General features: G+C 36.2%; 1 protein-coding gene across 2 annotated transcripts in view; it reads left to right on the top strand.

The window, feature by feature from the left end:
- The window catches only part of IPO5 (importin 5), a 44,489-nt gene that overhangs the window by 14,619 nt on the left and 17,729 nt on the right, over window positions 1-12,141 (top strand). For both annotated transcript variants that reach the window (XM_067293532.1, XM_067293540.1), the window contains 6 exons: window positions 1,684-1,806; window positions 1,901-2,021; window positions 5,578-5,665; window positions 9,231-9,337; window positions 11,817-11,941; window positions 12,032-12,121. In XM_067293532.1, the coding sequence (XP_067149633.1) occupies window positions 1,684-1,806; window positions 1,901-2,021; window positions 5,578-5,665; window positions 9,231-9,337; window positions 11,817-11,941; window positions 12,032-12,121 (654 nt within the window). The remainder of the gene's footprint in view (window positions 1-1,683; window positions 1,807-1,900; window positions 2,022-5,577; window positions 5,666-9,230; window positions 9,338-11,816; window positions 11,942-12,031; window positions 12,122-12,141) is intronic.

A 12,141-nucleotide genomic window follows, 5' to 3' on the forward strand; every position in this document is an offset into this window, starting at 1 on the left:
ATGCCATTTGTCTTGATGCTCAGCAATTAAATAGCGTGCTGTTTTTAGACTTCAGACTAACAGCCCATTTTAAATGTGCGATACAAGTCTCAAAGCTACTATTTCAGGCTGTAAAAGCATATGCTAAACACTGCATTATTGCACTTGGTTTATATTTTCAAGCTTTATTTTGCAACTGTAAGGTACAGAATTATGCTATAAAATCTGTTTTAAAATATTTATTGCAGGAAGGACTAGATTATCTGGCTGTGGTAACACAAGATGGATATGTAGAGCTGGGTTTATAAATAGGAGATGGGATGTGTTAGAATAGTGAGTGACCTTTGGAGTCAGTTGGATACTTTTTGTTGTTGCTGTGAAGTTCATTCTGTTGATGTATTGGAGAGGTAAAAAAGCTAAAATTAAAATTCTGACTTAGCAATTCAGTCTTTTCAGTTAAGTTTCTATAATGGTTGTGCTAGTAGTTCTATTTTCAGAATTCCTAGTAGAACACTTGCATCCAAGACATTTAACTTGCAGTGGGGGTAAAAGTACTTCAACTGACTTTTGTTACTGTCCATGTTCACTACTACTGAAAACTGCCACTGCCTCTTGAGGCTCACTGTTCATTTGGAACCTATTGCTTCAGAAACAAAGACTAAAAATAGCAGTGTCTTGCTTTAACACACTGTCCAAGTTATAGTCAATATAAAAGACAGAATTTTAAAGAAGCTTCCAGTAAATATTATCTTATGCTTTGCCAGGACTAGAGGAAGAATGGTAACAATTAAGCACGAAGATTTTAACAAAGATACAGGAGAGACTGTCAGAACAGTTCTGATATTAGAAGGTGCTTCTGTTTTAGAAGTGAAAGTGTGAGCCAATCGAGTGGCATTATCAGAAGTGCTGGATTCAAGATTAAAGTATTAAAAGCAACTAGTAATTCACTTCTAAAATATTTCTACATTAGGAGAATATGAGATTTGGCTAATAAAATTTCCTTTCAAAACCCCAAAGGTGTTTTTAAAGACTGTTTTTTTGTTTTTCTTCGCGGTTTGGGGTTTTTCTGGCCTAATTCTAGAAGAATTTTAACATTGCTGAATAACTTTGTGTTGTTGTAGTACTAGAGTATCAATCTGGGCAGTAAAAATAAGTTTTAAATTACTTTTCAGAATGTGGCTATGGGTTAGGAAAGATATTTACAAAATCTTGATTTCTCTTCTTTCCTACATGCTGTGACTGAAAGCTGAAAAATCTGCTTTATTTCAGTGGTTCCCCAGAGTTATCTGGAAAAAATAAGAACAATTAAAACTTGATGTTCCTTGTGTTTGTAAGCTTAAGTCATTCAAAGCTGTTCTCACATAACAGTGTGAAAGGAGTTAGGCTGATTTTTCTTTCTTTTTGGCAGATTTATTTTGAGTTGTTCTTTATTGAAAATGCTTTTTGAAGCTATACTTGTCAAAACATAGTGTGTATTTTGCCTGTTAGCACCTCTGATTTGTGACCTGAATTTTACTGAGTGTTGGTCTACTGTGTTAGGTTTAAATTAATACTGGTCAGAATTAAAGGCGTGCAACAGTATGAGCATAAAACTTACTTCCAGATAACTTAATTTTTGGACCCTGCGTATTATTGCTTTGTAGTTCCATTCATAGCATTATTTGCTTTTTTATTTAATCTTATCTTCATAATATCTCTTTATAGGCTGTAAATGATTCCTGCTACCAAAATGATGACTCTGTCCTGAAGTCCCTTGTAGAAATTGCAGATTCGGTTCCCAAGTATTTACGACCACATTTAGAACCTACATTGCAACTAAGTCTGAAGGTAAACATATGAACTTAAAAAAAAAAATCACAGCTTTTTTTTCTTTTTCCTGAAACTTCTGTTCTAACCGTTTTGCTCTGATCTTCTGGATTAGTTGTGTGCAGATGCCAGTCTCAGTAACATGCAGCGTCAATTGGCACTTGAAGTAATTGTGACCTTGTCAGAAACTGCTGCTGCTATGCTGAGGAGACACACAAACATTGTTGCACAAGCCAGTAAGTATTGTGCTCATTTTCTCTGTTTAAATATTTTGTTTTCCTTTAAATTGATTTTTGCAGGTGTTAAGTAGCAAAACCATGTCTAACTTTGAATTTGCTGGTGCTGATAACTTTTAGTGGCATCCTGAATTGGGTTTTCTTATGGAGAAGGCCTTTTCTTATTATGACTTTTCATAAATTAATCTGTGCTTATGCAGCCGCCAGCAATTTGCATAAAATTACAGTGGACTCTTCAGTAGGTGTTTCCAAGGAAAATACTAGTTTCATGCTTTTCTGCTGGCTTTGGAAATTTGGACTGTAAAGAAAGGTTGGTGCATTTAGTGCTGAAGTCCTACGTTTAAAGTCTGGTATGTAGGCCAGATATTCTGTGGTGCTGGCAACTCTGAAGACTGAAGGAATTCAGCACACGTGTTGAGCTTCAGTGTTGAGTTAAAGCTGTGAGTTAAAAAATGAGACGCTTATATAAGTACTTAGAGACTAGTTAGTCTTATTTAAAATGTGGACTGTAAATCCTTTGAAGAGGCTTCTTTTCTTTTAATTATGCAATATCCTTTAAGATACTAAAAATAGCTTTGTCTTCTAGACAGCCCCAGCAGCAGTGCTTTTAAATGGCATATACACTTCTATTTCTCTGTTTTGTTTTTTAATCCCTTTTTAAGAGCAGATCAGGGTACTGACACAGTAATGCGGCCTGCCTTTGGGAGGACTCACTTCCCTTCCCTCTCACCCCCTAGCCACATTTGTGTTTCTCTAGATATTTGTTTGTTTTCTGAAACGTAAAGGCAACTTTGTTTTGTGCTCCTGCAGTTTTGAAAACTTTAACTTAGCTAAATGATTGAAAGCATACTGACCATTTTTGTATATATGTTAAAAAGCAATCAAAAGGCTGATTAATTTTACTCATATGTTTGGGTGGGGGAAAGTTGTGGATAGGCAGGTCTCTGATAAAGTAATTGTTAAAACTCCTGGAGAATGCTGTAAGTTTAAGCCATTCAGAGCTGTTCTCACGTAACAGTGAGAAAGGAGTTAGGCTGGTTTTCTTTCTTTCTGGCAGAATTATTTTGAGTAGCTCTTTACTGAAAATGCCAGAATTGTCTCTTTGGCTTGAATGTGTTTAAAATATTGATTAGAGGTTTTGTTTACTTGTAGAATACATGATGTTTCTAAATTCGTAAATGTTTACAATACTGTACATTCACTTGCAGTTTGTCATGAATATTAACACTTATCAATTTATCAACTTACTACGTTGTTCATTACAAGCTTCCTATCTGGTCAGGCAGCACAGTTTCTCTGTTTAAAATGTATTACTTTTATATTGGGATGCTAGTTGCAGTTTGGGAATGGAATATTTGTATTGAGATAATGTATTAGGATAAGGCACTGAGTGGGAATGAAATGCCTTTGGTTTGCAACCCACCTTAAAATCCCTTTTAATATTAAGCAATCACTAAGGTAAAAGAAGCTTATTTTGCAGAGTTGTTAAAGCAGTTATGTTTGGAGAAAAATACAAAGGTAGCCAAAAAGGATGGCTTCTGTCTTGTTTTTGTGCTTATGTTTAAAAGGGTTTCTGTTTTAAAAGCTGTTAGATCACTTAATTTTCACAGCTGGAATCAGGTCTTAAGCAAAAATGTCATCTGAGGTTGTTTTTGCTAAACCTGATGCTGATCTAGAAGCGAGTCTGTATCCTGTGTACCTGTTCTCTCCCCAGAAATTCCATTTGGGTTCAGACTTCCCTCCTTGAGCTCAATATTTAAGATATCAGGAGGTTTTATTGTTCTGTCCCTAGAAGTCAGAGTGGCAGCCCAGCTTTGGCTATTGTTTTGTTCTGTCTCTAGAAAATGGCTGGTCATGACATGTTCAGACAGTAAGCAAAGGTTAGTGGCCTTGTCCTTAAGTTGATTATAAACAATTCTATATGTTGTTACTAGTGAAATTGTGAAGGCCTTCTGGAACAATGTCAAAATTTTAACACACAACTCTTCATAAACAAAGCTTCTTTGAAAAGCTGTAGTTATTGACAGCTATGTTCATATTAACCATAAAGAAGAAAATGTTTAGAAGCTCTTGCAGGTTCTAGATGTGATAGTAGCCAGATAGTTTTGACACTAAAGACTTGATAGTGTCCATGAGGTTATCTTGATGTGTATATAAAAGCACTTTTTGAAGGTTGTTGCAGCCACAGTATAATCTCTGGCTGAAGATACATAGCCACATCAAGCAATTCAATCCATAATTTGATCTTTTCTTGATACTTATCACACAGTGCTGTCAGTATTTTCTTCCGTCATCAGTTGTGATAAGGAGTTTCTCACCTTTCTAGGAGAATGGTGATGTTGAGTTTGCTTAGGATTGGCCTTTTTGTAGATTATATTAATGCAAGTGAGTAGTTGCAGTATACCTAATCAGTTGCAGTAAAACTCAGCAGCAGCACCAACTACTGTATGTACACTAGTTTTTGAGGTAGGTTTCTGAACATTTAACTACAATGCTTGTTTTCAAGGTATGCTGTAGACTGTGTCCTAAAAAATTCTTAAAGCTTAAAGATCGAATATTTGACTAAAAACTTGTTTGTAGGACAAAGTGAAGCTTTTTGCATGAATGATCTTGACTTCAAAAGAATGTTCTGAGCAGCTAGTGTGATATGAAGTAAAGACCACTTCACAAGCACCTCTACTCCGCACTCAAAGTGCAAGGAGTGCTTTTCACCTTTTGGCTTCTGAAATGCACAGGAATGGGCGCCTGACTCTTCCTAAAGTAGACAACAGTACCAAATACTGGTACTTGGATATTGTGATAAAGACTGTAAAAAGCCTATAGAAAGATTTGTATTGAGAAGAGCAGACAGATTCAATCTGCAGAGGTAGAAGTAGAAAACTGATGGATTGTGTGCAAGGGTTTTTTAAGTCACAAGACTATTACAGTGTATGAAGGGGCATGTGTCTCAATTTCTAAACTATTACCTTTTCTCAAAGTGAGACTTTATGCCAAGTGATCGCTGTACATCTAACAGTGAAATTCATGTTAGGAAAACTGAGGGGCAAGTATTATTCCTCCATAGTTGGTATGTTCTCTTTCATCAGTATATGTTCAAAGGATGATGTCAGAGCCTCAGGGGAATAGATGAAGTGTATCTGAGTTCTTAAAGCATATATTACTACTTTAATTTTCATGTAACTTACAGACTTTATCAATGGAACTCACTTCTCAAATCCTCACAGTTTTAAAAAAAAAATCTCATGTTGCAATATGAGTCTTAGTAAGAAAAACACTCAGGGTTTTTTATTAGGCTGTTTGTTTTTAATGGATTTGAATGTTCAGAAAATATTCTTCTGAATAACTATTCTCAATTATTGTATGATGTGATTTGACAGATAGGTATCAGACAGACTTAGCTATCTACTATTGGAAGAAGTATTTTTCCTTTGGTGCATGGTGGATTTTTTTTGGTTTTTTGGGGGTTTTTTTTGAAGGGAGAAGAACTTAAAACTTAGGCTTGCTATCTGAGAATCTGTTGTAAGAAAGTAACCTGAATTAAATTTTTTTTTTCCAGTTCCTCAAATGTTAGCAATGATGGTTGACTTAGAAGATGATGAAGATTGGGCAAATGCAGATGAGCTTGAAGATGATGATTTTGACAGGTAACTGTGAAATGAGTTGTTTCAATATGCTATAAAGACTGCATGGCTAAGAGCAGTTTGTAAGTGCAGGATGCAAATGATTGCTTTTTCTTTACTCCATTACCTTAACTCCTCTGATTTTGTTCCTCCAGTCAAGAGCAATACATATGACTGTTCCTAGACACTAGGAGTGAAAATTAAAAAAAAAAAAAAAAAAAAAAACAACAACCATAATATGAATTGATACCGTAAGTAACAGAGAACTAATATAAGTGGTTTGGCATTACAAATAACCACACCTGCTTTCAAGTACAGTTTATACATAAGTTATTTGGGTACTGTTTAACTCTGTTTAACTCTTTCAGTATTTATGTATTGCTGTAATTCTGCAAGCTGCATGTCTACTTGCCTACTGTTTCCATTATTTTAACTTGTCAAACTTTTGTTCCTTCTGTAATTTGTTACTTAGGTTAGGAGCAATGACTTCTGAACTTTTAAATACCAGGCATATCCTGAAGTAACTGGAACCAAAACTTAAGGATACTGACCTGTTTAGTCATCTCCAGCCAGTCTCTTCATATTTTTCTAGGTCTATGCCCTTGTGGTGTTAAAGGTGCCTACCTTTGAAAGGACATCAGAATGCATAGTGGAATTGTTTGCTGGTCATCTAACTCATAAAATTGTTGATTTTGCTGTTATTTTAAATCCGTTAGTATGGCTACTGGTAGCTTATCCTATTGCATCTTAGGTGAGAAACATCTATTAAAGATGCCCAGTCTCTCTGATTTCTTCATCCCTGCCTGCTTTGTAGCTTGCTCCAGCTTTCCACTGGAATGATAGTGGTTTGTCTGCAGCATCCTCTCATGTCTGCTTTTGTCTAAATACAGACAGAATGAAACATGAAATAATGAGGTAGTTATCCCCACGCTTCTGTAAAGACACTGATGTTCATTTACCAATCTTGACATTTTTTGCTACATCTGGAGCCTCCTTCAAGACTCAGATGTAATTAGTATTTCAGAACAGTTTGTCACAGAGGACACTAAAATTTTAACAAATGCATGAAGGAGAAGAGAATCCTGAAGGAGGAATATTGAAGGGAAAATAAACTTTTCATTGATGTTTCCTTACTAAGAGTGATCAAACCAAGTATCAGTTGTGCAACTTTTCCTTCTCTGAAGCAGTTTCCCAAGCTTGGTCTTGCACAATTTTATTTACATTTGTCTGGAAATATCTCCTGCTCTGTCTTTCAAATCCTTCCCCCCTCTCATTACTTAAATTAGCAATCTGGTTTGAAACCTTCATAGGAAGACAGGCTATGGAAAAGTTCTTGATTTGCCACTGAACTATATAGTGACTTCTACTAGATATGAGGCATGTAAAGCCACGTCGCATAGGAATTTATGGAAGAGCCTGTTTAATCTCTGCTTGACTTGGAATAAAATTTTTTGTTCCTCTTGATTATTGAATTCAAAAAGAACTCTTTTTTTCCCCCCTCTCTATCAAGATAGACTGGATCCTTTTGACCTGTTTTCTTTCCTCATTTTTGTTTTTGCCACATAGGTAGAACTGTTGGGCAACTGCATTCAGGTTTGTCAGGTGTTTAAATCTTTTCAGCTAAATTTCAAGAGGAAATAGCTTTTTTTTTTTTTTTTTTTTTGAGTTAAGGGGAAAAAAAGTTAAAAATTTTTATCAGTCTTTCAGGGCGTGGAAATTTATTCAGATGACCTGTTTTAGGCAACTTAGTAAGCACTCGGTATCACCCCTGTGAGGCATGCCAATTTCTCGTGTTGTCAGCATAGTAACTTTGTTCCTCCAAACACAAGTTAGATGCCTATGGTTTTCACCCCGTGAAAAATTTTTTTTTTTTTGTTACAAATTGCAGGTAGAGTAAGCAAAGACCAGAAAACAGGTTGTGCTCAGCAAAGTTAGCCTAAGGGAGAAACTTAGCTTCTCTGGCCCTATGAATAAGTGGAGAGATTGAGGCTCAAACACAAATACTGTATGCCAGCTCATCTCTGGTGACTGAGCTTATGGTCTTAGCAGCAGATATATCCATGTTGTTATTTGTTTTCCACAACTGCAGATCGTCTTTGTGGAGCAGTGTTGATTAACTCATGTGCATACTAACCTTTTCTTGTGCTTGCGTCTTCATTGCTGTGGAAGAAGTTTGAGATTTTGTGCAGTCCCAGAAACAGGCTAATGATTATCAGACTGCAGCCTAGTTAGGGTGTGCTTGGTCTGACCAAGGGGGATGTGAGTCAGCCTACACAAAAAAAAAATCGTAATGTTTTAGTGTTTCTAGTTTCTTGCTAGTCTGACTTCATAGAGCAATGAAATCCTAAAGCAGGAAGAGATTAATCCAACTTCCTCTTCCCCTGGCAAAGTCGAGAAAATGTTTCAGGGAGGTATGTGATCACTCTTGTAAGATCTTTATTTCCTCAAGTTGAATGTATGAGTTAATGGTGAAAGGAAAGAGCTCAAGGAATGTCAATTCATATGAAAGCTGCCATTATTTTTCTAAGTTTGCTCCAGTGAAAATCTTCTGCACTCATGCTCTGTTTTTCTGCTGGTGATGGTTCTGTTTGTTTGAACATGATTAATCTGTATCTCTGAAGAACAAATATAATATTGTGGATATCTTTGTGTGAACACCTTTGTCCACAGCATGTGAATTTCTAGACTACTTACGGTTTGTAATGAGACTTGGGGATTCAGGCATGATAGTTTGAAGACCTCTATTTCTGACAAAGTTGACTGATGCTTGAAAGGAGAGAAATTCATCCGTTTCTGAAACCTGTTACTTGTTTTTTCCATCAGCATGGGTGTTCAGGATGTACTGTAATAACCTTAAGCTATTACACTGTTGATCATACCCAGACTGTAACAGTAGTTAGCTGTGTCCTGGAAACTCTTTTCCCCTTTTCTACAGGGAACAATTCTTTTGGGTGGAGCAAATCACTTTACACAGATAATGTTTGGCTATTCTCAGTTCTGGAACTGGCCGCAAGTCACAGATTCCTCACCTAGATTGAATGTTTTCTGCCTGAGTCACTGGCAAGAAGAACGTGCTACAGAGTACTGGTACTGCAGCCTCACAAAAAAGAAGTCTTTTAAATGCTAAAGCTTGAATTCTACTGGTTCACTTGATTTATAGCAACTCTGAACTGAGTCATGTGTGTTCTCACGACTTTTGTACAAAATATGCTGGCCAGAATTATTTTAATTGACTGCAATTTTAATTTATTGCTTTCTAAATACATGCAATCATTGTAAAATTCTTTCTGTACCTTTAGTGCTAGTTAGACCCAAGTTCCTCTGGTATTAGGCTTAAGCATTTATTATTGGTAGCCCATTGAATAAGTGGAGCCTTGAGTGTAAATAAATATTTTGTAACTGAAGCATTCCTGATATAAGTGTATGTTTTAGATTTGGGCATGCTTTATTTACTTATGGAGGTTCATATATATTCAGATGGTAAAAGTCTGAAGGAATAGAACAGCAAGAAAGGCACTTCTGTGCCCTCTTGAACTGTTTGATTTATTGTAGATATCAAACCATTGATATTTTTCTGACTGATATTTAGCAATGCAGTTGCTGGTGAGAGTGCATTGGACAGGATGGCATGTGGCCTTGGAGGAAAACTTGTTTTACCTATGATTAAAGAACATATTATGCAAATGCTTCAGAATCGTAAGTAATTGTAAATTTTTACAATTCTAGCCTTTCCAAAAATGTTGATAACTCTTAAAGCTTCCTGTTTAGTTAAGTAACTTTTTTTGACACTTCCTCTTTTGATTTCAGTAACAAGAACTGTAAATACTGTAAACTTGGTGGTTAAGACCTTTTAGACAGAGATTTATCAAACTTATATACAGTGTATAAAACTTTTTTTCTACACCATGGCCAACTAAACTAAAAGATGTCAGACCCAAAACTGCAGTTTTTAACCTTGCTGTCTGTGAATTAAATGTAGATAAGGGAAGACTTTCTCTTATTTTAGAGTATTCTCTCTAAATCAGTGTACAGCGCCCCTCAGTACCTTAAGTGTGCCCAAACTGCCTCTTTTTACACTATAGCTCAGATTTTTTCCTTCTTCAGAAATGCTGCATATAAGCAAATCATTAATACATTACAGTCCGTAGAGGAGAATTTGTTTCTCCTGAAATTTGACACACCGCAATACAGTGGAACTCTGTGGTGGGCTGACTCTGGTTTTGGTATGCTGATTCTAATATTTGGCTCATGAGGACATTTCATATATTCTTATCAGTTGCTCTGAACTCTTCATTTTCTCTTCCAAATACCTGTAATGATTGCTTAAACAAGCATTCAGACAAACGTGCATTTGTTGCATGCACACTTTCAAGTGGCCTGTGCTTTGGGCCCTCAAAATAGAAGATTACGCAGAACCTCTGGCTTCTTTTCCTATCTTAATGGTTTAAAACCCAGTCTGAAAAAGGCTGTTATATTAGATATGGAATATAGGGCTACTCAAGGAAGGTACCAAAGCTTAAACCTTTATTAAGTCTGTCTGGAAATAAATTTTTCAGTGAAGAAAATTTTATGTTGGAGGCTGGTTAATCTGACTCTTCAATGCTTGTATCTTCAAGGTTAGCAAATATCTAGTTTTGTAGTATCCACAGAAAGGTGTGGAGTTAATGGCCATAAGACCTGTCTCTTGTGGGCAGGTGAAATCACACAAGTGATGAGTCTTTTTTTTCTTCTTGTTTTCATCAGCACTTTCCCTAAACATTAGTATTTTTTGGAAAAGGGAAATGCAATTGGCATTTTTTGGTTCAGAGGTTCTCATTGGTAGGGAGCTGGGGGGGAAAGATGAGGACATTTAGATTAAAATGTTTAAAAAAAAAACCCACAAAACTCTGAAATCAAACTGTCAGACAGCTTACTATCACAAAAATACTGAATTGCACTAATGGAATGTTATCTCTTTTGTTGCTTCCCTTCTTCTAACCCCACAACGTTTTTCACAAATGTTTATTGGAATAATAATTTAAAATCTCCATTTTTGGATATGGGTTAGTCAGATGGTCCAAATACGGTTGGATTTCATTTTGTAGTACTACTAGCAGGTAATCTAGACTTGAAATTAATGAAAATATGGTGAGAGCAACAAGAGGTACAGGATTAATTAGGAGCAACCAGTGAACTTAAATAGCAGCAAAATTAACTGCTGCTTCACTGCACCTTCTATCAAAATGGTACTTTATCTCCCTCTGATCAAACAGAAGCTTGAGTGTGAGGATTCTCCTGCTGTGAACCATGGTGTTTTACATTCCAGGGATTTAATATGTTACTAGCAATAATGAAATCTTGCATTATTTTGGAGAAGAAGCTCGGTTACCTGTCTCTCCCACAGGGTGTTTGATAAGCCTGTTTTCTTTCTCTTCTGTGTTTTTTTTTTTTTTTTTTTTTCCTGTAATCCCTGTGGTTCTAGCACAGAGGAATACTGTTACAAATCACAGCTATCTGCATGCTTCCCTGGCCTAAAGAAAAGGAGAAAAAGGAGAGGGGCATGAAAAAATTCCAACAAAACCCTCTAGGGGTTAAAAAAAACTTAAAAACTTAAAAAACACACACACACACACACACACACACACAAAAAAAACCTTGCATCCCTAAATGGGATATTATTGTTCTTAGTCTTGATGAGACTTCTGAGTCTCATTAGTTCTGATTAAATTAATGCCTTAAATTTAGATATTGTTTGCTTCGCTAGATTTTTCCTCCTGCCCCCCTCAAAAGAGGGAGTTGTGCTGTTCTGGTTACCATTCTGATACTAGGAATACTGTTCTGATACCATTGAGAGGGGGAAAAAAAAGGAAAGGAAAAAAAAATTATCTTGAAGTTTCCCTGGTTAGTTCATTTAATTAAAATGCAATTCCCAGACGTTAGTACTAGATACATATTTGTGTCAGCGGTTTAGAACTTTCCTCTAGGTCTGGATTTGGCCTGGATTAGATAACCAAATCTTTAGGTGCACCACTGGAATTATGCATGAGGAAAAGTGAAAAGTATCTAACAAATCAAGTTGATTAATCAATTCTCCTTCCCTTCCCCCTACCCCCCACCCAAAAATAGGTGATTTGTGTATATTGTGCTTTGTAATTTCCAAAATTATGAATTTTTTTTGTTATTCTGTCTTCTGTAGCTGACTGGAAATACAGGCATGCTGGCTTGATGGCACTCTCAGCCATTGGGGAAGGTTGCCACCAACAGATGGAAGGAATATTGAATGAGATAGTTAATTTTGTTTTGCTATTCCTTCAGGATCCTGTGAGTCTAATTCAGTTAATTATATCAAAATGTTTTCACTTCTGCTGTCTTGACCACTTGTTAACTGTTTGAGGGAATTTATTTTTTCAGCATCCGAGGGTAAGATATGCAGCTTGTAATGCTATTGGACAGATGGCAACAGACTTCGCACCTGGTTTCCAAAAGAAATTTCATGAGAAGGCAAGTTGTAGATCAGTAGG

The sequence above is a fragment of the Apteryx mantelli genome, chromosome 1, assembly GCF_036417845.1.
Source record: "Apteryx mantelli isolate bAptMan1 chromosome 1, bAptMan1.hap1, whole genome shotgun sequence".
NCBI lineage: Eukaryota > Metazoa > Chordata > Aves > Apterygiformes > Apterygidae > Apteryx > Apteryx mantelli.